The sequence below is a fragment of the Halichoerus grypus genome, chromosome 7 (assembly GCF_964656455.1).
Source record: "Halichoerus grypus chromosome 7, mHalGry1.hap1.1, whole genome shotgun sequence".
NCBI lineage: Eukaryota > Metazoa > Chordata > Mammalia > Carnivora > Phocidae > Halichoerus > Halichoerus grypus.
Genome location: NC_135718.1, coordinates 101990537 through 102017559, shown reverse-complemented (window position 1 = coordinate 102017559; position 27023 = coordinate 101990537). Strand labels below are relative to the sequence as shown.

At 36.4% G+C, this 27023-nt stretch overlaps 1 protein-coding gene and 1 long non-coding RNA gene across 10 annotated transcripts in view; one reads left to right on the top strand and one right to left on the bottom strand.

The window, feature by feature from the left end:
* DNM3 (dynamin 3) overlaps positions 1–27023 on the bottom strand; it is a 539814-nt gene that overhangs the window by 235845 nt on the left and 276946 nt on the right. For all 7 annotated transcript variants that reach the window (XM_078077964.1, XM_078077966.1, XM_078077967.1 and 4 more), the window contains one exon: positions 20436–20549. In XM_078077964.1, coding sequence (XP_077934090.1) covers positions 20436–20549 — 114 coding nt within the window. The remainder of the gene's footprint in view (positions 1–20435; positions 20550–27023) is intronic.
* On the top strand, positions 4353–10641 carry LOC118524157 (uncharacterized). Of its 3 annotated transcripts, XR_013449825.1 has the most exons (4): positions 4353–4596; positions 4714–4786; positions 6945–7038; positions 8587–10641. It is a non-coding gene; the product is annotated as an uncharacterized LOC118524157 (long non-coding RNA). The 3 variants fall into 3 exon arrangements; XR_013449824.1 differs by having other exon boundaries at positions 4353–4786; XR_013449826.1 differs by having other exon boundaries at positions 4353–4786; positions 6899–7038.

The following is a 27023-nucleotide window of genomic DNA, read 5'->3' as shown; positions in this document are numbered from 1 at the left end:
GCCTTTGGTTAGAGGCTGATTTCTAAATAAACAGACTCAGCAATGGAAAGTCTACAGACAGGCAAAACAAAACATGCATTAGTAAATGTACGTTTTAAAATCAACTCTCTCACAATCTTCGCTTTTCGCAAGCTTTTTGAAGACTGTAAAATCAGTTGCATTAAATTTATGATTTATAGCTGTTCTAATTTTACTTCTTTTGCAGTTGCTGAAGGAAAATCTGTTGACTCTTCTGGACTATTTCTCCTCCATTTTACAGCCTGTGATGTTGCATCTCTGCCTGAGAGGGCACCTCACTGCAGTGATCTGAAGGCAGCCATTTGAGAGTCAGGGAAGGAGAGAAAAGGGGAAAGCTTTGCTACAACAAATCTCCCAGTCCTTTTGGGCCCCAACAAAATAGGAAATGCTGGTGATTAGGGGATTGCATTGCTTCCAATTAAAAAAAAAAAAAAAAAAACACAAACACACACAAGTGCTAATCCACACAACATAAAGGCAAACTAAGTGGGGCTATCTTTCCTAATTTGCAGTGAACTGGGGTCAACTAGATTTTTATCTCAGATACAAACTGGGAAGGAGAAAACAACAAGAAAGGAAACACCACAACTTGGTTAGATCCTGCTTTTCACACAAGATTATATGAACGATAGCTACACAGGATGCTTCTAGAAGATTACAAGGCCAAAAATAAGCAAGGAAATATGGCTGGCCCAAATGTTCACATTCATTTCTAAAAGAATAGTGCAATCTGATACAGAACTGCAATACACCTATATCCATGTTTCCCACTTAAGATTAAAAAATAAGATAGTTTTAATTCTCGAATTATTATCATGATAAAGGTCTGATCAGAAACTGCATGGGTACTATGCAGCTTTTATTCATTCTTCAATCGTATACTGAATGGTCTGCCACAGGCCAATTAAAGTATAAAGATAGCATCCCTGCCTTCAGTTAGCTTATATTCTATTTGGGGAAAAATCCAAATATGTGAAATATTTGGTAACATTTCAGTATAAAACTAAGAAGGCAGCAGATAATTAGCAAATGGGTAACAGGAAATAGAAGCGCCCTTAAGAATTCTGTAGGGGAAAAAAACAGTCTCTGTAATACGCTTCCGGGTACAGGTGTCTGAGTTAGAAAAAAGCTGAGTTCTGCCACTTAGTGTAATTCCACGAAAGAATATGCTTAACTTTGAGCCTCAATTTCATCATCGATAAAATGGGAATGATGATTAATATCTACCACATAAGATTATTACAAGAAACTGTTACACTGCATGTGGAAAGACTGTACTCTGTAAAGAACCTATAAATGACCATTGAGAAGACAGTAAAAAGAATCACACAAAACTGTTACCACTAATTTGGGAGAGCGGAAAGGGTTAGGAGGTTGGAAGGGAAGATAATTAACTTTTTTCTTTACATACTTTCTATTGTTTGAACTTTTATAATGCCCGTGCACTGATTTTGTAACAAAAAAAAATTAAAGCTATATAAATACTATTTGAAGTACAGAGTATAAATACTACCTGTGACACTGTATCTGGACATCACAAAATACTCTATTGTAAACACTAGTAACCCTGTTCCTTAATGAGTACAAAGAAACAAGACTCAGTCCTGGTTTCAATTTGAGAATTTCTAAAGTCATAAAAATGTGCCAAGCTTCGGAATGATAACCAACTGAAACAGTATTTTCTTTCCATGACATTTTAAAATAGAGCAAATTTTATAGTCACCCCAAACTATCCACTGATTCAAACAATCACTTTGGTCAATATGTTTTGAAATGGCAAATTTATTTAAGCAAAAAGCTTAAATAACATTAGTTGTCCAAGGCGAGTCTTTGTTGTGCGTAACCGTGCTTTCTAGAGCCCATCACACATCAGGTATTTAAGTGACAACTTTACAGACATAGAAAAGGTCCTCAGGCCATTTACAAATGAATGCCAAGGACTTCCCACAGAGGCATGGAAGATTCTGTAGATTGAATTTGATCACAGGTTAGCATTCTTAACATTATAAGTAAGTGTGAGCCCTTTGAGGGCAGGAATCATATCTTCTCAATGATGATGCCTAGTCCTGGGCATTGTGACCAGCATATGAGTAGGCAATAATAAATATTTGTTGAACTATTTGAAGGAAAGATAACTCTAAAACATTTTAGTCAACTAGAAACCCAACGAGACGGGCACATATGCTAAGAACAAAACCTGTATAGCTGTATTCTGTAGAAAATCACTTGAACTGCTTCAAAAACAGCAAAGATAATTATGAATTTGAATTCCTTGAAGAAAACTTTGTAAAGTCCCTTTTTGAGAAAGGTTCTCTCCTACATTTGAGAAACTATAGATGTGTGAACTAAGATGAAATCATGGAGCAGTTTGATCAGAACCACCTTTCATCTGCCTTACCCAAAATTTCCAAGTCATGTTTCATCGATATAAATAGAAGAGGGCAGAGGAAAGGCTTTCACTATTTGTGGCAGAAACAAGCCCACACCTGGAACGCTGGATTCCTGGCTCACTACTGTCCCACTGGCTCATGGCCCCCTCCATGATGATTTGTGAATTAACATATAGACACTGAGAAGGGACAGAGTTGGTATCCACATGTAATAAGACTATGAGATTGTACGTAGTCACATTTGTCTATTTCCAGTATTATACAAGCAGTGATGGTGGGGGGGAAGGGAGCTAGGGCATACTGAGCTTGTTCAAGTATTATGGGATAGGCCCTATAGATATAAGTATGGAAGCAGAAATACAGTGATAGGAAGTAATCCCTCAGATTTCCATTGATGGTTTAAATCCCTCTATGAATGATGTACCCATTGCTAATGTCTTTGTTCCATCCTAAACTCCTGGATAATTCATTTTTATCTTATTTAATCTTCCTCCCAAGGTGACCAGGGCTTGTCAAAACTTTAGATTCCATTAGTGGTATATGTTAATTCAAGAGAAGTCATTTCACAATAAGTGAAGGCTTCAAGGCGGCTCTCACTTGAAGCTTTTTGAAATATCCAAACCAATATATTAAAAGAGGTAGATTTTTCTGCTTCTCAAAAGTATTGCATAAGGCCAGTAGAAATAAATTGCTTTAGTTGTAATTCTTTAAAGATTACTAAGTTTCATAGTTTGGCTACTCAAATTATATTTGGAAGCTACCTAGGAATTTTCTCACATTTTGATTTCTGGAAGAGCAATTAATCAAGCTCTTGTTTGAGGTAACCCGAACTTTAATCAGAATTCTATGGGGGGACAGTCGCAGGGCTGTATACTCAGAATATTCAACAGTATATATATAATTGAAAACAGCAACAACAGGAAAAGAAAAGGAGATGCCAGTGGGCTGATACGTTACAACCTTTGGTCAAGCGGTACTTGGCAAATTTCAACAGATTTAGTTAACCGGAGATAAAAAACTAAGCAGTGCAATACCATTAAAATAAAACAAAAGTATTCACACAGAATCAAGAATTACCAGTGAAAAAGAATGCTGTTCCTAAGAGCATGGATCTACCAGAGGCAATTTGTTAGAAGCCTGAAGTCGTGATTTCGTAGTGGAGGTTTGAAATGAAAACTTTAAAGTTTCTTTAGGTCAAGCTATAGCACAGCATTCAGAGAGCCAGCCAAAATCGCTGAGGGAAACGAGGAAGGCCACATGTGGAACTAATTACTCATGTAGAGGCCATGACAAAGAACATTTCTCCAGACTTTTCATGGGGGCTTCACTTTCAGGAAGTTGCTATAATTACTGTTCAAGTCTAGAGCAGCCTGCAAGCCGCTGACAGATCCAACAGACGAGGAGGAGGAGGGAAAGAGAGAGAGAGAGAAAAAAATGAACTTATCTGCCCTTTTGACGAGTGAAATACCAGAAAATAAAGTACCACAGGAAAGCTCAAAAAAGTTTGCAAATGAGCCCTGACTTCCAGTGTTCAACTTTCTGTTTACTTTTTTTTTTTTTTTAAATCTACCCTCTATCTTCAAATTACTTTTCTAGCCTGGACCGGACAGCAAATTTGTACTTCTACACTAACTCACTTTCAGTTGGCCACAGCAGAACTGTACATCTTGACTCTTTTTTTTACAGCTTTTCCATACTGAGGCCCACTTCCTGCCCAGTTGAGGAAAAAAATCTGGCCTGAAGATGAAATGACTGCTTAACATTACACTAAAACATCTGGTACCATTTTATGCACAGACCCATGTCTGAGAGCAGGCGATTCTAGCGGTCTCTCCAGCGGCACAGCGCATACCCAAACCTCCCCAGGGTGACATCATCCCATATATGGACTCTCCAGCCCAGCCCTCCCCCTTTTCCTGGTCCTAAATTCATTGCCAGTTCCCCAGTCTGCAGCAAATGTGCCACGTCAAGACTGGAAATCACAGCCCTTGAGTGTGTCTCAGTCAGTGCAGCAGAATTCAGGGGGGAAAGCCGAATGCAACCCCTGGTGCAGGAAGGGAGGCTTTTCCCAAAGACCGGGAGAGGATTTTAAGTACATAGATGGAAGCTTCTGGAGATCCTGCTCCGTCGCCCCAGTGTTCAGACTACCTGTTCAGGACAATGCCGTTGTACAGTAGTCTGCACATTGGTTAGACTGGGCAAGGGAGAGCAACGCCATGGACGGCTGGGGACAAAAGTGGCTGTTTCCAAGGAGAAGACTTTTGTTTGCTTTTTCAAATCTCATACCCAATGTTTTTCTTCACAGGTTTTGCACACTAGGGACCCAGAAGCCCTCGGGGACACTGCTGAGAAAGGACTACTCGAAATAAGACCTGTGGGTAAGGCCTTCTTGACTGCTCACCTGGTCTGTGCCCAGGAGAGCTGAGGTGGGGAGCCAATGATTTGCGTTCACATGCGAGAGAAACAGGGATATGTGTGATGGAGAGCTATGGTTTACTTCTGAAAGAGTAACAATATGTGGTATAGAGCGATTTACTGTATGTTATTTGATTTCTGAAGATTTATAAGTCAAGTATTTTCTTAAGTGTAAAGTTTTTCCCACTTCCAAATGAAACATGAAAACACTCCAAGCACTTAAGAGTAATTTAATGAGGCTAGTTTTTAATTGTTGAAATTAATAATCCAAGGACATAAAAACTTACTTGAGTAAGAGCTGTAGTAGAACTTTTAACACCCCAGGATTGAATCCATTTTGCTTCAAAGTAAAGAATATTTGCTATTTTTAAAATGCTATCCGAATAGTGTTTTGAAAATTTTCGTACATAATATAAATACCAGGAATAGTAGTATCTAACAATAAAAGAGGCGGCCAAGTTTTTGCCCACTAGACAATGCAGATGGGACTGACCCAGAAAAGAGCGCCAACCCAGAACTTAGTGAGTCAGCAGCTGATTAAGTCAGAGAATAGAAGAAACCTCTGTCTTCAGATATCCCAATATATATCTCTGTGTTACAGTTTTTTTTTTTTTTAAATCCAAAAATGGTTGATAATTGCTGGTCAGCTGAGACCTCATGTCTATATTTTACAATGCTTCTATTTCTCCGAGCATTTAAAATGATAAGGTACTTTGTCTAGAAACCCACTGATAAAAAAGGAATTTGTAAACGAAGGCAAAGTTTTCTTTGGTCAGTTTCCAGCTGTCCTGGAGGTGAAGGGGGGTGGGGGGGAAGGTGGGAGGGAGGAAAACCCTCAAGCTGAATGAAATCCCAATAGAGAGAATAATAGAGAAAGTCTGGGTTGCAATATGATCCATGCTGAACTTTAAAGGTGGGCCTCTTAAAGAAAGTTCTGGAAAAATGTTACTGCCTCACCCCTAATTCCCTCAACCCCCACTTATATCTACCCCCAAACTATTCTATATAATGAAAACATCTGTTCTATAGTTTTTATGAAAAAAATGAATGTGATCTCTTTTGTCTTCCTTTAAATTCTTTAAAATTACAGTGGTTCCTGAACAAATCCTTTTCTAAATTGTACATTTTGCAACAATTCAAAAATTGTTACAAGTTCTCTTTTGCGAAACATTTTATTACAAAAGGTTCCCCAGGTTATCTTTTGTGAAAACAATTTACTTTTTAAATCACCCTTTTGATTATCCCCAAACTGGTATAAAGAACATATAAGTTCTCTCTTCTATCCATAGTTTTTAGTTAAAATATAAAAAGCAAGGGTAAATTTAGTTATTTTCTCCACTTGGATGATATAATAAAGCCATCCTTTGTTTTTTCTATTGTGACTTGGAGGCTTGCATATTAATTATTTTTAATAGAACAAGAGATATTTAAAACCTATATAGTTCCTTTTACACAAGGAAACTGAAAAAAAAACTATTAGGTAATTACGGAAGCTTACTTTCTCAAGAAATATATTTTTACTAATTGATGCACTTAACTAAAGAAGAAAAAGAGCTATAAGGGACTTTGACAATGTTTAAGTTTTTCTGAAATTTTTTTTTAATTCTGTATAAATGACAGAATTTCACAACTTGCTTTCATTTCATGTATATTTAATTTAAATGTCTTTCTTCACATTTAATGGTCTTTTTGATTCTAAGAAACTAACCACCACTGCTCGCCCACCAATTTTCTCCCTCAGGATGACTTTTAGTCTGGAGATAGAGGGGACCCGATGGTGTCCTTGGCATAAGTACAGGAATAGGAACCTTAAGAATTAATTTGTAGGGGGTAGCCGAGGAGTGCCTGCAAGTGCTCGGTGGAGTCCCGACAACCCATTTTTGATGCAAGCTTTTAACAAATGAAAAGGAATCGTACTTATTTTTAAATTGCATGAGCTAAATTAAGGATCAAAAGTAAAAGCTCACTTTATAAACCCTTGCTGACTGAAGGCAGGATAGGATGGTCGTTTATATGCTGGTACATACCCCAGCATGTATACACACATATCGTAAAATAACCTTATCTCTTTCCAGGGCAATTAGAGCAATGTTTAACTTTATTTTGATATTACTTTATAAGGAGATATACAAATATTTTAGAGGTCATGGGATCTATTCCAGAGGAAACTAACCAACAGTGACATCTTCAACTAAAACTACCCCTGCATATGATGGTAAGTATTAAAATTAAACATTGTGCATTGTCAGAAAGAGAAAAATGTTTGCAGAGTCTGTCCAAACTGCATTTCATAGAAGTTTTTAGTTATTTTTCGTTTTAGTGAGTGGATGACTGGTAAGTTAGGCTAGGTACTGGGTTAAAAGGAAAACTTTTTTCTGGCATCCAAGAAAAGGAAATTTAGGGCCTTAGCTTTAACACCATCAATTCTTAATTGGAAGAGGATCAATATAAAACAGTTTTCAAACCTCACTCCCTTTTTTAAGCCACGGATCTCAAAATCGAAGAAAGTTTATTTACAATGAGACAAAATTTCAAACTGATCACTTTCTTGCAATTAGTCAATAGGTTAACGTCCTTCCTGCTTCGCATTTCTGTCTTTCGGCCCAGATAATGGTGTTTATGTTTTTAAAAGACCAAAATATACTGTCTACCCCCACCTCTCGCCTTACAGACCACCCAAGTTTTTCATGCCGTGGGAAAAAGGTTAGGCATAAAACTTCTAATGAAAGAATTTCCCCCCCTTTTTTTTTAAGGAAATAAAAGGAAAATACAACTTGATAATGTGAAAAAGTTCACTCATCCACCAGCGTCCATCCTTGCTAAAGAGAAGCCAAAGCTTTCAATTACTCTACAAGAGATCTGCTCTTTAAAAACAACCCATTTTCCTCTTTTCTAAGGAGAATATCCCACCCATCACAATAATGTCCAAATAATAACTAAGCGACCTTCATTCAGAAATCCCAGCTTAAAATAACTAGAAGGTCAGGCTCTCACCTGAAAGGAGACAGGAAATTGTCTTTAGTGAAGACAGAAACTTTCTTACTTGGTTTCTTCTATCTTTTCACCTTAGTGTGCTGCAAACTATGTAAATAGAAATATTTACCCAGGTTTTGAAAGTCTATTAAAAGCTTTATCAGTTTTAATAAATAGAGATAATGAAGTAAATTAAGGAAAATAATTAATCTTCATTTTGAATTTCCTGACCTATCGTGACAGCCAGTTTCCTGAAGTTGCTTTGGCTTAATTTTGCTCTAAAGGATTTAGAAGATAATTCTTTCATTACATTTTTTTCCTTAAGATAATAAATAAAAGACAAAGGAAAATAAGGTGTAATAACCATATTAAAAATTACATGGTATGATAATAATGTAAATAGCTCTTTTATATTTTAGCTAGTATTTTAAGTGGTAATGAATGGATATTCATTGGGAATATCCATTCATTGGGAGATGGGAAAAAAGTCCTAAATGTATTTTTCAGCCTTCTGTCTTTTTAACAAGATTAAGGGCAGCTTCAACGTAACTATGAAGTATGCATATGCCACATACTTACTATAATTGTAGTTTAAAAAGCTATTAGAAACATAAATTTTCCAAAAGTCTTATGAATAGAGTAGTCATTTTTCAGCAAGATTTTTTTCCCCCTGAAAAAAAAGTTATGGTTTTTCAGGCTCAAATATTTTTGGATTATCTTGGTTTAGTAAAACTGTTTCGTATTAAAATATAACAGATAAACTCACAAATATTTCTTTCTATTTTTTCAGGTTGCATGCATCATTCCTTTAATTGAGCAGAGTTAACTGGATCAAATTATTTATGGGAGAGAGAGGGAAAGCTATACAGAATTACAGTAATTTTTAATTTCCACCAATATATTCTTTGTAAGTGAATCACTCTAAATATTTTCTGTTACACTGAATGCAGCAACAATAACAAAATAGTTTCATAAGGTATTTGTTTTTGCATACTCTGACCTTGTGATTATCTAAATAGCAGCCAAGTTTACTGACGTTTTTGATTCTGTCAGAAAAAAAGAAAGTTCTCTACTCAGAATGTTGACCAGAAACAGAATCAGACATTTATTTTCTTGAAATCAAATAAATAAATGGAAAATTGCTCTTATCACCTCTTTGTTAAAACTGTACCATATCTAATCAATGCATAAAAGTTCAGATGTGTAGAAAACTATAATTTTTTCAGTCTCTAAAAATATTTTCCTCTCCATAAAGTTTCTATTTGCTATTTTCTCAGAATTTTATAATTAAAGGGAAATAACAAACTAGGTGTTTTCTTTAAAATTCTTTGGAAAAAGTCCCAAACTACACACTCCTTGGACAATAAGATTTTGTTTTGTTTTTGAAGAAATCCCACTTACTGGAATTCTATCTAAATATTTTGTTTTTTAAAGGGCAGGGGGATTTATTAAATACCTCTATGGATGTGAATGATCATTTATATTAAGATAGCCAGTAGGATTATCCTTGAGCCACCAGAATTACATTTTCTACCTGTGTATTTAACACCATTAACTCTTTCTTGTATAAATTATAAGAAAATTTTCTAAGGGGTCTGGTTTTACTTTTTGGATATGAAATAAAGTTTTCTTTCCTACATTTAAGGTCCTATTCTGTAACTGTACTGTACCACCAATGTCCAAAACACATTCTGAGCATCACTGTGGGTAATGACTTTTTAGTTTATACCCTTCTGGTTCATGGCCCAGCGCTGTAGTTAATTAAGAGGAGGAACACGTAAGCTCACAACTGTTTCTTATTTGGTTTTCACATCCATACTTAAAACCTTTGCCTTAAAAAGACTATGAGAAATTTAAATAAGTTCCCCTCTGCTTTATGAAGTATTGGCAAAAAATGCATCCCCTTGTCAAATCCCACTAGCAAGGCATCGGATACCAAAGTTGGCTGGTTGAATTGCCAAATATATTAGGCTTGTTAATTATTTTGAAAATGGCTGCCGTTTCCATGTAAATGACAAGTTTCTTTTTCATGGGCAAGGCTATGGTACTTATCGACTACAAGAAACATGTATAAACATAGTCTTTATCTTTAACTTCAGTATGAAAATATGCAGAGTTTTTGTGAAGAGGAAAAACATCTGGCTCAATGACTCTGAACTCTGACTGCATGTGGGCCAGTAATAATAATAATACGAATTGGATTTAAGAATAAACCTTGTGTTTAATCTTTTTGTTTTGTTTGTTTTGTTTTGTTTTTTCCTTGAAATTTCAATGTGAGTGTTCTGTTACGTCCATTATCCATGTTAGCATGTCTGGAACAAATGTAAAAGTGTACTTTCTGAATAAAGTCAAAAGTCTCACTTGTTTTAGTTCCATAATGTTTTAATGTTTAATTCTATTGTGTGTTTTTCTCCCTTCCCCCCCCCCCACCCTCCAAAATCACCAAATCTGGAAAACAGACTGATTGTGTCTGCCCATGAGCAAAGGAGACCCGAAGGAACCAAGGGCCTGGCTGGACGGCGTTGTCACGTGACTGCCTGTCTACACTTGCTGTGCAGAACATCCGCTCACCTGTACAGCAGGCACAGACAGGCAGTCACATGACAACCCAGCCTGAGGGACAACCAGCCACTGAAAGAGAGCAGCCCTCACACCATAGCATCTACACCAAGAGCTACGACCAAAATGAGGGGCGCGGGGGCCTGGGGGCCGGATCTGTTGGTTTAATACTTAATTCGTATGTATGATTTTATTATATTATATTTTGATTCGAATACTGAAACCCACCAAAAAGTAAAGTGAGTGGTGCCGATGAAATACAATAAAACCCATTTCTGAAAATGTTCCTGTGCTTTCTATAGTTCTCTTTTCCTAATTGTTGTCAGTAAATTCCTACCCGTGACATTTATTGTACACAACTTTGCAGCACCCCATAATCAATATGACAAAACAATATAACTTCTGTCGGATGCTTGGCAGAGAATAAGTGATTCTAATAATTCTACTACAAAAACTAAGTTTAGTTTTCTATGTCATGATTTTTTTAAGAGAGAGAGGGAGAAAAGAAAACAAGGGAAGAGATAATGTTCTCTCAAGGGGATCATGTATTTTGAGTTAATAAACTCTACCAGTTTGGGTCTAGGCAAAACATAGTGAAAAGAGTATTTTGAACATAATGTTCATATGTATTAGAACAGTTGCTTCTCCTCCGCTGATATACAGAAAATTGAAATAGAAGCTCCGATATTCCCAAGTGTCATGATACACAAAGATTTATTACTTTGTCATTGTTTAATTAAGGAGATTACACTACAGTTCTGAAGGTGGAGTTTCCAGGCCAACACATTCACTTGGAAAACATGCTCCCATTCACTGTAAACTTCGAAACTCCTGAGATGTTCAGGCAATTCGATTATTTTCAAAAAGAGCAAGGAAAGGGATCAATGGTAATGCAATGTATATTTTGCCATATCTCTTGAGGAAATGTCAAAACTTCAGTTTATGCACTGTGAACTGGGGTGAAATGATCAGGGCTGGCTTGTGTATATGAATGTCTCAAACATTGATGGGTAAAAAAAGGTGGGAGACAGATAAAATTAGAAAATTGTCAACTTTGACTTGGTTCACTAAAATGTTTTAATGTCAGTCTTTAAAATTAATTTCATTTTCCTGAGATTGTGATTGAACCTTCAAAAACGTAGCACAAGACTACATAAAATTTTCTGGTTTCTTCAAAACTTAATTAAATATTTCAAATATATAGTTTGGACTAAAAAAAACTATTTTTATTCAGATATTTCATTTTTAAAATGAAAGATTTAGTCTTAAGGCTAAAAATCCCACAAGGTTAAATAGCACAGGATTTTGTGCTATTCTACTAGAACTGACACTATAGTTTCTTTAAAAAAAGAAAAAAAGTGATTGGGCAAAACCACAAAGTAAAAATATAATTAAGGCTAAATTCTTGCATTTAACAATCTGGCCTTAGGAAATATGTCCTCTGCAAAAATATACTTCTGCAAAACACATTGAGCAATGAAGGTTTTCACCTTAAATGAAAGTCCCATGACTAGCAAATAAAGTACTAAACAATAGTTCAGAAAACATAAAATATAAACAGGAAGACGATATAAAAATGTCTCACAAAATATTTACATATAACCACCCAATTTTAAGTGTTTCATATAACCCGCAGCAAATGCCAACAGGAGTCCACATCTGGATCACTCTACTGGACCCTGCAAGGCAGTCCCAGGACAGTGCTTGAGACCTCTCTGAATGACACAATAGCAGGTCAGAACATAAAGAAGACTATTCTATTCCAGCAAACTCTAAAGGGAAAGCTAGGAGGCCAGCACAGTCATCCTTAAGTGAGCCACTCCAGGATAACATTTCAAATAATATTCCCGTAAAATTTGAAGTTAACATTTTGGTTTTACATTTTTTCACTTAGCTCTCAAAAAATGCCTGAAAGAATATTATATATATTTAAATTCATTAAATGAAGCACATTTAAAAATTTTACTCTTCTGGTAAATAATATTATTTCTCCAGAATAAACTTTTGAGTGGGACAAAAAATACATTTAGAGGAGTGCGTTTGGGCCTATTGAGTATTTTTCATAAATTTGAAATAGTATTTGCCATTATAGGTTGTTGTATATATTTGTCAAAGTTATAAATCTTTGGATAACACCACAATGTGGAAATGTTTGTATAAAATAATCCTACATTAAAAAGCGTAACATAAGATATCTTATATATGTGAAAAAACACAACTACAATCATGAAGAATTTTAAGTAACATAAATGTTTTAAAGTTCAATATTTATTGGGACCTCTTTGGCAAAAAAAATATCTAAGTTTTGGCTGACTAAAACAACTCCACAAGGAGTGTAAATAGTGTTCACAGGGTCAATCCTAAACTCCTCATCACAGGGAACGTGGGGACCTAGCAGGAAACAGGCAGACTCCTGAAAGTATAAGTGAAACTGGAAAGAGCTGAAGATTTCTAGGACTTCTTGGTCTCACAGTTTGGGCCATTCAGGGAGATAGCTGCCATTTTGTTTTCTATTACCTAAGTTACATTTGTCTTCTGTTACAGCCACATAATAAAAACAATACTAAGTAAATATCCCTATAAGGGAATTATATAATCTCCTTATCAAGCTATCCAAATACTTCAACCCACAAAAATGAGGCCTGTAATTTTTTAAGAGTCCAAAGAATGTCCTTCTTTCAATGCGGATTTTGGATTTTCTTCAATATTATAAGGTTAGTACATTTTCACTGGGAGCATTTCTGTTAAATTATGCTTCTTTCCTATGAGTATTCCATAATGATTTTGATCTTCATGTTGGATGATATAAATAGAATAAATATACATTTATTATATTATACATATACATTATACATAAACTAGCAATCCCCTTCAGAGATTTTAACTATCATTCACACATTTCTCATTGATATTAAGAAAAATAAGGCTTTTTTCTCCCTTTATCAGAATATCCTATCTTCTAAAATTCATATTTTATACATATTTTAAATAAAAGCCATCTTTTCCTTCCAGATCTGATTTAAAGTATTAATATAAAACTATATAAGCCCCAACCAAGTCCTTCTTGAAATGATAGTTTCTATTTTAAGTCTACACCTGGCCCTTTTCTAAATCCTAAGATTTGTACAAAATATATGTACAATGTGTTAAAATAACATTGGGAAATTTATTTTCTGCTTAAATGATCTTCAGTGCAGGAAGCTATAGAGTCAGGGGAGAAAAAAAAACATTAACCTTCAATGATGAAAATTAAGAAAATTTTAAGACAATCTACCTTAAATTGTAAGTTTACCCTGTAATGAAATAATTTGTTTTAGGTACCTGACGTAACAGGACATCACGAATTACTAGGTTGCATTTATGTATTTATTTGCTCAATCATATCTTCACTCAACCAATATTTACTGTCACCTGCCAGTGCCATGTTCACTGGTGGTAGAGCAATGAATAAGTCAATGGCTCCTGGTCTCAAGAAGCTTACAATTTAGCAGGAACACTCAACCAATACATATCACGTGTGATGAGTTGTCAGTTTTCACCACCTGAAATAATCTCTTAAATCCATCCACTTCTATCTAGTTCCATCAACCAACCCAACCAGCCCAAGCTATTATTATCTCTTACATAGCCCATAGCCATACCTCCCTAACAACTCCCCTCCTCAGTTCTGTGCTCCTTCAATCCATTCTTTACAAGGCAAGCAAAAGGATCTGTAAAAAATTTAGATCTTATTATGTGAGTTTCCAGCTTAAAAACTTCCAAGGCTTAAGGTCAAAATCCTTAATCTTTATCGAGTTTTTCCCTCTCTTTGTTCTCTTTGGCCTTAATTCAGTTTCTTCAATTCATCAGGCTCAATCTTAGCCTCAAGACATTAACACAAACCTCTGACCACCCAATTCAATGTCCCCCCCACCATGCTGTGATCCCCACCCCAGATGCTCTTTAAGTCAAATACATCACTGGATTTATTTTCTTCATAGCTTGTAATCTGTATCTGATAGGTTTTCCTGCTTGTTTGTATGTTTTCTTTATTGGTAAATATCCTTCAGGAGGGCAGGTACCATGAATTCCTTGGTAACTGTTTTATCCTTAGTGACTAGGATAGTGTGTACTACATAACAGGTGTTCAGAAAATATTTGTTGGGAAACGTTCAGGCAGTTAAGAGCACAGCACCAACACTGAGCAGCTGGCTAAATTATTCTCTGAGTCTCAGTCTTCATCTCTAAAATGGGAAATGTAAATAAAATACTTAGCTCAGTGCCTGGGAAACTATAAATACTCAATAAATGTTAACTTTTAGGATGATAATGATCATCATCAAGATTATCATTCAGATAGAAAGCTGGCCTTCATGACTTTAAGCAGGTAGAATGACTAGTGGAATACTATTTACAACCACAATTACTGTCAAACTAGGGAGCATCTTGCTAACCGGAAGTCCATTTGGTTTGGTTTAGCATTTTCACTAGTCCAAATATGCAAAACTGAGGCTGGACCAAAGGCTGGACTAGATGCTGAGAAGAGCTGAATGGATGTATACAACGGAGTGAGAAGCACCTTGAGTTTGGGGCAATCCAGATTAACAGCATTGAGAGAAGAAATAGGAGGGGAAAGAGAAAGAGAGGAGCTGAGGTACTGTCCTTGGGCTGGGCCAGCACAAGGCTAGAGCAGCACTGCCATACCCAACCAAGTGGGGTGTCCTCTGGATAAAACAACTGTGCAGAGGGGTATGTAATATTCCAATTGAGGTTGTTTGAATTGCTGTAGTGCTTGCCCAAATCCTTAGTAAAGTACCAAAAATATCCTTATGTTATTATTTTGATAGAAATCAAAGGATCTGTAAGATCAACCATCCCAAATACAAGGGAATATATGTGGACACACAAGCCTGCATGTCCAAACTCTGTCCTCACCTGCATAAGCAGATCCTCCTTGACTTGGGGTACACACATTGGCAGAATGCCCTGGGAAGAATGAAACTAGGAAAAGGCCCATCAAACCCCTAGAAAAGAGCTCAGGGCCACTTGTATAGGGAATTTCCTAGTCTGGGGTACTAGAGCATGATCTAGAAGGTCAGCCACGTTTGGGCAAATCCCTTTGGTGGTTAGTTATAAACTGTCTAACCCTGCAAGAAGACAGTTTATTTCTTTTTGTGTTACAGAAAGCCCCAGTCTTAAAGTAATGTTGGAGAATAACATACAGTCAGGTAAATAGTTTAATTATGTCTACTATAACCACATTGTATTATAAAGACTCTTTGAAGACAACATGTAGAAAAAAACATGGTCTGGGACACAGGTGGAAACCTCTCTATTAAGCTCATCTATCAGTAACATTACAGATAACACTATTGTAATTTAGCATTATGGTTCAAAAAGTACAGTCCACAGATGCTTGAGGGTGTTCATGAATCCATCTAAAATTCAAGGGTAGGCTAGATAGATCTGTTCAGAATAGGGAGAAAGCAAGAAAAATGCTGGGGACTTCCCATTATAGTCATGCCAACTCTAGTTTTAAATTATTACACAGTGTTATCATGCTATTGCCTCTGCCAGCTTCGTTAGGAAATCATGTGTTTTTGTATTATCACCTCCAATTCTTGGCTGAGGTGGAAGAGAACCCAGAGGTGGAGGGGAGGCAGCATGGCAAGTCTCACTGAAGGAATGGGCTCTGAGTTCCCTCTTAGAATCTGAACCTTACCATTCCCTACTTAAAAAACAAAACAAGACAAAAACCACCACATACCATACATCCACTCTCACAATATGAAATGACAAAAAACTGGAAATTAGAAGACATGCGAGTCAAAGAATGGCTTTACAGTGGGAGGGCACAGTTGTTACTTGCAATGGCAACCATGAATATATAAATGTGACACCTAAAAGTTTATAAAAGCACTTTTCTTAGAGTCCTAGAATGTCTCTTTGAGGTGATTTGGTCAGCAAAGGTCCCCATTCAACAAGTGAAAAGAAAAGAAGTGAGGCCCAGAGAAGACTGACTTGTTTCAACACTGGCATTAGTCATAGCAAATCAACATCCTCCACACCTCACCATTTTCACTGTACCAAGTGTATGGTCTATAGGGTTTTTGTTCAATTAATGTAATCCTGGAAAACAGTTCAAGCCATTGTTCTTCAATCTCAAATATATGTCATAAGTCATTTATATTTATTACAGACTTAATAAGTTCCATAAAATCATACCTATTCATATGATATAATAAGCTATTTATTCAACGACCAGTTAGATATAATGAAAACATACCAACCTAATTACACAAGAAAGCAGGAAGATGGCAGAACACAGAAAAAAATGATAATCCTCTACAAAAATTTGAATATAAATTTGTCATTGAATAAATGAATGAAAATATAACTAACTTAATGATATTTACTGTGTCACATTTGTTTGACTAAGAAGGATAAATTATCCCACAAAAGGATTTCCAAGTATATAGATGCTGGTGCACATATTAGAAAGATACCCTGGGAACAAAGAACAAGCACTTAATTTAACAACAAATTGTCTCCAAAAGTTGAGTTAGAATTCAGGCTAATTTTCACAAAGGAATATTCTAAATTGGGGGGTTTTGAGGTTACCCACAGAAGCATGTTCAGGCCACATGTATTTGAACTATAGCAGTAAGACCTTTATGGAATCTCAGTATCATTTAAAACATTGCTGCTAAAAGATGGGAGTTTAGGGTACAAATTCAAGAGGCCAGAGACTCATCACTACTTCTAAGCCCTACTCTCTGATGTTTCTTCTTGATCTCCTTTCCCTGTATCCTCCCTTCTGGTCTCTGCTCCCAGCCAACACTAATAACTATTTGTTGAATACTAGCAGAAAGCAAGGAACAGTACTGTACCCTCCCTTTCACCTGGACAGCAAGCTCAAAGGTGGTCTGCAGTGGTAGCAAACTCTCGGGCAAGAGAAACAGAGCAGAATAGAGGATGACAGTGGTGGTGGCCAAGGAATGATGAGGTGGGAATGAATGAGGATGGCTCCAGTGGAAAAAGGCTCTGCCCCAGTAACAAACAATTTAAAGATAAGGGTCATTTGGGAGTCAGGCATTAATATTTTGAAAACTTCCTATCTTGTTTCTTGAGAAGAGTTCTAATGAGTAACAGTAGCTAATGGCTGCAGTGTGGCTATATGTGGCCCATCAATTTGCTACCCTGAACTGAAGAGTCCTCTCAAGCCACCATCTTCTCTTATCTGGACCACTGCTACAGTCTCCCATCTGGTCTCCCTTCTTCTATTCTTGCCACTCCCCTCCTTCCACACACCCATTCCCTCCCACACATCATGCCCGACCCAGCAGCCAGAGTGATCTTTCTAAAACATTAATCCAATCATGTCACATCCTGTTGGAATAAGCCAATGGTTTTCAATTATCCTTGAAATAAAATCCAAATTACTGGCTGGAGCCTGGATAAGGCCCCATCCACTAGTACCTCTGATTTTATGTCCTACCTCTCTCCCCCATGCTCTTACATTTCAGCCACAGGATACCTGCTGGCTCCCACCCTGGGAGGGGGGGTTATACTTATGGTTCCCTCTACCTGGAATGTTAGTCAACAAAATCCTCTACACAGCTCATCATTCTAGCCTCTGTTCCAATGTTACCTTCTCCCAAACACCCAATCAAAAGGTTCTTCCTCCATCACTTTCTAGCTCACTACTCTATTTTATTTTCTTCAGAGCACTTAATATCTGATATCGTATTATTAGTCTCTTTGTTAATTCCATAGAGCAACAACCTTGTCATTTTTTTTTTCTTGAAATGGTCTAAACTAAGCAAACAACCCTCTCCTAAACTTCTAAATCACACCATTGTATTTCAAGGGTCATTCCTATACACCCCACCCCATGCCCAAACACCCTCTACACATATACTTGAATAAAATGGTCTCCAACACTCAGTTAATATTATAACTGCACACATTTATTTTCTATTTGTTGTAATCAAGTGCTCATGAGGGCGCTTTAGCAGCAGAAGTTTTGTAAAAAGTTATCCTGAGTTTATAGAGGAGAGGAAGGGATGACCAGTGATCATAAGCTTACCAAGCTCTCAAAGCTGCTTCCTTCCCTATAGGGGGCACCATGTGCCTTCCAGTGGCCTTCTTTCAGTGCCCACACAGCCTGACAAGAGAACCCCAAAGCCATATTCCAACAGCAGCAGCTAATCCTATTGTCTTCAGAGCCCCTGATACTAACATCCAGAAAAAGATCAATGCCAAAATGCCTGGAACTTGTCTTAATAAATCCTCTGTGGGATGAAGCTGACTTGGACAAATCTAGCATCTCTGGGATTCTTGCCTACATTTGTGGTTGAAGACATAAACTCTGGAGCCAGATAGCCTGAGTTTGAATTTCTGCTTTGCTACCAACTAGCTATTTGACCTTGGGAAGTTAGTTATCCTCACAAACACCAAGTAATCTGCAATAAGGGAACCTGAGTCCTGTAGAAATGACTTTTCAAAAAGTTGGGTTTTTTTGTTTGTTTAGTTTACTTCTCTGAAAAATGGGGATCATAATAGCACCTATCCTTAGGGTTCTAATGTGGATTGAATGAGTTAGTCAATCTATATAAAACACTAGCTATTATTAATAAGAATCCTCAACAAAATATTTTGCTTTCCCTAGAATAAATAATAAAGGCCCCCGAACTAGTATGTATTTAAATATACATAAATGATCCTCTGAATCCTTGGAAACAACATATATCTAAGAGAAGATCTCTTAAGGCAAATGAACACAAAAGAAGGTACTCTATTTACTGATTTTCTGTCTAGGGAGGCATCTCAGAGCCCCTGAAGCTGTGGTGTTTAAACACTGGATCTTCCCACACAATGACGGGGACTTCTGAGCAGCCAGCACAGGAAGGAAACCATTGCTAATCCTCAGACTCTCACAACAACCAATTCTACATTTGACTGAAGTCAGTGAAATATATGACTTAAAAATTTTTAAAAAGCTTTTGTATTGGAATCTTCTTTGCACATTTCTACAAGATTTTATTTCTCTTACTGAAGAAAACTTAGTGGTCATCCACTGATCATCTGATTAACACACTATTGTGCACAAAGTACTTAGGAAACAGAACTATCCAAGACATGAAACTTTAACTCCAGTAACCAACAAAGGCACCTGGTAGTGCTTTCAAAAAAATATCAAGCCAGGACTGGAAGAACTTTTAACTCTGAAATATGTGTCCCTTAGAGCCAAATAAAATTGAAATAATCTCACCTGTAAATAGCTTTGCGATCATGAAGTACTTATTTAATGTTTGTATACTGCGTTATAAGCACCAAAAACTGCTCAGGTCAGACCAGAGCTATTAAAATTTCCAAAACATAGTTAATTTCATCCATGATTTCCCAAATTTAGCAGTATCATTTTATAGCACTCTAATGGCTCCAAAAGACTGATACAATTTTTTGCGCTTTTATAACTATCAGATTTAAATGAGTAGTAAGTCACAGGACAAAAATTATTAACATCTAACATGAACCAGAACAGCATAATTATCATAATTCTTGCTTTTACAAAGCTATCAAATTTTCAAAGAACAACATTCATATAAACAATTACCTAGGACTGGCTTGAAGATTATGATTTGGACATTTTTCGAAAGCCTGCCATTTGAGACAGACATCACAGCAACAATCCCAAAATTCTTTATTAACTGCATCAGTGCTATTAATTTCATTCTTAAGATGCTCTATATCCTTGGGTATATAGAGTTTCAACACATTAGTTAATGAAAACTGCTGTCCCTCTATCAGTATCTTGCCTTTATTACAGAGAGGGATATTTGCAACAACTGACTCCTAACTCCATTTCTTCAGGTTAAGGAACATGTGATTATACAAAAGAAATAAAAGAAATTTGAGGGAGATATTATAAAATTAAAAATCTATGAGGAAAAAAACAGTGCTTCTTCAAACAAACACCCCAAGCTAAGTCTTACTGAAAGAGAACCACTTATGTCTTGAAATTGTATATCACAATATCAATTAATTTGAAATTAGAAACACTTTAATAAGAAAACTCTGTCATCCTCTGTGGCTTACCTCATCATCTTTGTACCAGGACAAGCTTTCAGCAGTAAGGACAAACCAGTATCCCTTCGAGCCTCCTTTCATGATGCCGATGTTGCTGATGGTTAGCCACCCCTTGCGAATCACCTACAAGAGCGCACAGATTGGCAGAGATGTTTAGTTTAACGTGAGCCAATGGAGAGCACAGGTCTTGTACTAAGTGAAGTTAAAAACAAGATATAAATTTCAATAAGAACAATACTGTTTCCCCAAAGCCCAACTTCTATTAAGCTACTCAAGATAATTTATCTTCCCCAACTACAGATAACCAGAGGGAAATCTCTCCCATCAAATGAACAAAGTTAAAATTGCAGACTTAAATGGACGGTGGAAGCAAAGCAACTGAAATAGATAGGAATTAAATGAGGCAGACTAGTAGGCTTGTGCTGAGACGATTTATGGCATTGCTGCTACAATTAAAATGTATTTAGTTGATTGGATGAATAATAAACTTTCCATGCCCAGTGCCTCTTCTCCTTCCAGTCCACTGGTCCATTTGTTTGCCTAGTTTGCATCTCATTATTATTTCCACCAGACTGGCCACCAAATGGTGAAAAGAAGAAACTCAAGTCAACCAATTAAGTTCCTTTTTAACAGCTCACAGCTCTGAATAAAACTGGATGAGGGAGAAAGCTGAAACAATAAGTGAAAATTAAAAGTTTGGAGTTTCTTAATGGTCTAGATTTATCCATCTACTTCTGGTTGTTATTTGTCATGCTAAAAAATACGTAGCATCTTCATGAAAATCTTTAAACTGCTTTTAAATTTTAAAACATTAATAACTTGGATTACAGCTTTTATAGAAATTATTTATAAATGCATTTAAGTGAAAATCTGTTTTTTTCTCATAGTTGCAAAGTTAAGTTCAATTTTTCCACATGGCATAGTTTACTATCTCCCCTATGCTAGATAATTTTTGTTGTCATAGAACCCAAAATGAAATACTGTATAGAATTATATGATACTATTCTAAATACTAAAAATCATCCTATACCTAAAGTGTTCAATATCCTAGAGATCCTGAATTATCAAAAAAATTTACTTACTGAATGACTAATGCATGTCAGTTCCTAAACGAAGATGAAATACCCAAATAATTAGATTAAAAAAAAATACTGATAGTAAATTTTCTTGCTGAAGAAGATAAGTCAATACTAGGGAAAATTGTGAAATAAGCCAAAGTTGTCTTACTGATCTTCAAGACTCTCTCCACACCCTCAGTCCCTGACACCCTTGATTCCCTGTTTCAACTTTTGCCAGGTGTCCATTCTCCTTTATAATGCTCTGTAACTTCTGTAGACCTCTATATAGAACCTCATTTTAGACTATGTATGCTACTGACTAAGGCAATTCTCTCAGTTGTTCAAAATTACTCCTTCCTCTTCCTCTCTAGTTCAGAAAGAAGGAAACAACACTTCTCAGAGTATGATTTCTATCAGCTATATTATAATCATTGTGATGCTTTCTAAAAATACAGATTCTTGGGCCATCACCAGTTCAAATGAATCAGAATATGTACATATGAAACCCAGAAATCTATATTTAAACATGTATCCGAGGTGATTATCATCCATACTGAAATTTGATGGCCATTGCATGTACACATACAAACAAAACATCACTCTGCTAGTGCAAGTAATCTCATCTAATTTCTAGGAAGAAGCAAGTGGACAATTCATTTCATGCTAACACTGTTATCGACCCTATGAGCTTCTTACAAATAGCATACTAATCACAGTACTAAAATGAAAGTACACTTATTATTTTATCATGTATCTTTAGAGACAAGGGAAGTCTCCCAGAAACTCCATAAAGTGCAATGAGCAAATCACTATTTCATTCACTGGTAAAACAGGCTGGCTCCAATAAGGAGAGCCATGAATGTAGTCCAAGAAACATTTCTAAGGAACCTATCATATGTCAAGATGAAAAAGGCATGATGATGCTGTAATCCCTGCCTTCATGAATCTTATGTTTTAGTGGGGAATGCAGATCAATAAAAATATAATTTCAGTCTAATAGTGTAATAAGAAATGTATGTCAAGCAAGGAGCACTTGACATAATTCGGGAAGTTGTCATAGGCTTTCTTTGAAGAGATGGTACCTCAGAAGAGCCTAGAAGAGAAACAGAATTAGTCAGGTCAGGAAGTAGTTTGTTTACCTATTTGTTTATCCATATGAAGAAGAACAAACAAGAACAAAATATGAAAGAGCCACTAAATACAGAAAATGTGAGGTGGGGATGAAGAAGTTGAGGTTGGGGAGGTAGGTGAGGTAAAGTCAGAGTGGATCCGGGTCCATGAGACCCCAAATTTTAGTGATCTCACTCCCCCTGGCAGTACTAAAACAAATTTCAAGTACACATGTAATTTTATTTTTAAATTATATATGACTACTGTGTTAATAAATTAGGTACATCATATAGAAATATACAGAGAATTTTTAAATTTTGCATGAAGATAAAATAAATAATATTAATTTTTTTTTTATTTTGTGGGGAAAATATATTTTATGTCTTTATTTACACTTCACTATTGACTTCTCAGAGCAAGGGTGCTGGCATCAATATGTATATTAAATGTTAATAAGTCTGAATTGTTTTCTTATTTTCTAGATAAAAATACATATAAGTAGATGTTCTACTATATCCTCCTTTATTCTAGTGGATCTTACACACCCTCTAAGGCAGAGAAACCAGATTATGTAAAGCCATGATACAGTAAGGATGAAAATAAATAAACTTACTGGAGAAATACCTCTGAGATAAAATCAGCAGGACTAATAACTGGATAAGAGATTACTGGAGGTAAAGACTCGAGAACTGCTCTGTACAGGAGCCACTAGCCACACATGGTCACTAGGCCGCAGTGAATAGTTTCAATTCAGGTGTTCAATAAGTGTAAGATGCAACCTGGATTTTGAGAAGTTAGTACCAAAAAAATACAAAATACCTCATTAAATGTTTGCAGATTTATCATAGTACTATTATATTAGATATACTGGGTTAAATAAAATCAATTTTTAGTAATCATTTCACTGTTTCATTTTTTTTAATGTGGCTGTCAGAACATTTTAAATTACATATGTGGTTTATATTATATTTTTATTGGACATTGTGTTGTTCTAGAAAGATTCTGAAACTCTTGGGGCTACCACCTCAGAAGGAAGAGAAGGGAAGAAAAGAAGAACCAAGTTTTGGAAAGTAGGGGAGTTGATGACGAATTCAGCCAAGGCCATGTTGAATATGAGGTACCTATGGGAAATAACACATTCAAGTGACCCGACCTCTGAAGCAAAATGGGTATGTCAGGACTAGAGATGAAGGCTTGCAAGTCATTAGTGTGTGCGTCTGTGTGTGTGTGTGTGTGTGTATCAGTTAAAACTCTGAGTGAAATAGCAGCGGCTCACAGTGGAATCCAGGGAAATACCAACATTTAAGAGGTGGTCAGAAAAGAGCCTGAAAAGGAACGTCAGAGAAATAACAGCAATGAGGTCATGGAAGCCAAAGGCAAGGTGAATTTTAAGGACAGTGTGGTTGGGAGAGTCAAATTCAACACAGACAGGGATGTGGCAAGTGCAACGCAGACATCAGAGTGTCTTCAGCTATGCCAGCTGCAGTGCAATTCTGGGAGAAGTCAAAGTTCATTGGGTTGAAAGGTGAATGGGAAGTAAAAAATGGAGACGATGATTGAAAGAGCTCTAACCATAGGAAGATGAAAGACAGTTAAAATCAGAATAGACACAGGACCAAAGGAGGTGATGGTGTTGTTGCTGCTATTTTGTTGTTGTTGTTTTGGGGTTTCTTTTTTTTTTTTTTTAGTATAGAAAAGAATTGAGCATATTTATGATTTGAGGAGAAATAACAGTACAAAGTAAGAGACTGGTGATAGAAGAAAAATGATAGAAGGATAAAGGAGATAGAAATGAAAGATAAAGAGTACAGAAAGGGACTATCCTTGAACAGAAATGGAGCTGCCTCATCTTGTGAACCCGGGATGTTGGGAGAGTAAGGGCAGATATATGTCCTTTGTGGGGAAAAGGATAGAAAGTTTTTAGAGAGGCTATATTTGACCTTTCCATTTTACTTCATCAGAGCAGAGACTAAATGATCTGTAGGAGAGTAAGGGTGAGAAGTTGGAAAGAAGGCTTAATGAGAGCACTGGGACAATCAGTCATTGAAAAGGGGGGGGCACCTGGATTGCTCAGTCAGTTAAGCATCTGACTCTTGGTTAGGGCTCAGGTCATGATCTCAAGGTTGGTCGTAGTTGAGCCCACATTGGGCTCCATGCTCAGTGTGGAGTATGCTTTGGATTCTTGCTCCCTCCCTTCAGCCTCTCCTCACACTCTCTCCATCTCTCAAATAAATAAATAAGATCTTCAAAAAAAAAAAAGAGAGAGAGAGAGAGGGAACATAACAAGAATTAATAAAAAATGGCTGGCAAAACACAACACCATAGAACTCATAGATGATAACATAGAAAAAAGTCTAGAAGACTTTGGGTATAGTGACATCTTTCTAGACACAGAACCAAAGACATAACCCATGCAATAAATAACTGATAAGCCGGACTTCATTAAAATTAAAAACTTCTGCTCTTCAAAAGACAGTATCAAGAGAATGAGAAGACAAGCCACAGATTGGCACAAAATATTTGCAAAAGACATATATGATAAAGGACAGTTATCCAAAATATACAGAGAACTCTTAAAACTCAATAATAAGAAAACACACAACCTGATTAAAAATGGGCCAAAGACTTTAACAGATGCCCCATACAGATGGCAAATAAGCATATAAAAAGATCTTCCATATCATATGCCATCAGAGAAATGCAAATTAAAACAATGAGATACCATTACACACCTAATAAAATGCCCCAAATCCCAAAAACTGACAACACCAAACGCAGGATGTGGAACAACAGGAATTCTCAGACATTTGCTAGTGGGAATGCAAAATGGTACAGCCACTTCGGAAGATGGTTTGGCACTTTCTTATGAAACTAAATATATTCTTACCATGTGATCCAGAAACCGTGATCCTTGGTATTCACCCAAAGGAGTTAAAAACTTATATACACACATGTATGTTTAAAGCAGCTTTATTCATAACTGCCAAAACTTGGAAGTAACTGAGATGTCCTCCAGTAGATGAGTAGATAAACACAACATGATACATCTAGATAATGGAATATTATTCAACAGTAAAAAGAAATGAGCTTTCAAGCCATGAAGAGACATAAAGGAAACTCAGGTGCATATTGCTAAGTGAAAGAAGCCAATCTGAAAAGGCCATATAGTATAACATTCCAACTATAGGATATTCTAGAAAAGGCTAAACTATGGACACAAAAAAAATCAGTGGTTGTCAGGAGTGAGGTGGGGGTGAAGAAATGATGAATAGACAGAGCACAGAGGACTTTTAGGTCTAAAAATAATCTGCATGCTATTAAAATGATGGATATATATCATTATACCTTCTTCCAAACCCATACAGTGTACAACCCTGAGAGTGAACCCTAAGGTAACTATGTACTTTGGGTGATGATGTGTCAATATAGCTTCATCCTTGGTTAAAAAAAAAAAGATTCTGGTAAGTTATGTTGGTAATGGGGGAAGGTACGCATTTATGGGGGCAGAGAGTATATGAGAAATCTCCATACCTTGTCTTCAATTTGTTGTAAACCTAAAAGTGCTCTAAAAAAAATAAATTCTTTAAAAAAAATGGTTGAAAGCTGAGAATGAAAGCCATGGTTTGCAGGGACACAACTGGCATAGTTGAATAATTATTGCCAACAGAGCTCTGCATACTAGATGTAGAAAAAGAGGAGATAAATGGGAATTGATCCAGGGTTCTGAATTTCAAGGCCCAAGTGACCTAAATACATGGGTGTAAAGATGTTGAAGGTTTGGAGCAAGGGACTAATTCAGGTTATCATCCATTCAGTCTAAGCCAGGCAGAGAAATGAGACCAGGAGGAGTCTAATAAAAAGGTAGAAAATGAAAAGATGAAGAGATTGGAGATGCCCGTGAGGTTAAAAAAATTGCAGAAAGTATGTAAGTGAAGACAAGAATGGAGTCTTGGGGACTTAAGATGATATGAAGCAATAAGGTACCTGATCCTACTGGCACCATCGTATTAATCTCTCAAAGATGCACCACTATGTCTAGAAGTACTGAATGTTATAGCTAAATAGCATACTTGGTAAACATGATTTAGTCCAGTGGATATATTCAAATGCACTATATGGAAATTATGAGTTACTAATAACAGTTAAAATGAAATCTGCAAGGAATTGGCAAAAAATTAGATATTACATTCTATGAAATTACAGTCATTTGCACTGCAACAGGCTTTCTCATTTGGAGAAGAGAGTGACAGCTAGCATGTTGTGAATGCACATGGCCACATCCCCTCATGGGCACCCACAGAAGTGTGTTCAGCACCGAACGCTGTCAGCAAGTTAAGTTGCTGTCATAAAATACTTAAGAAGCTCTGGCCTACTCCCAGCCCTTTCTGGAGGAAAAAAAAAAAGGAAACATATTTGCCACAAATGGGCT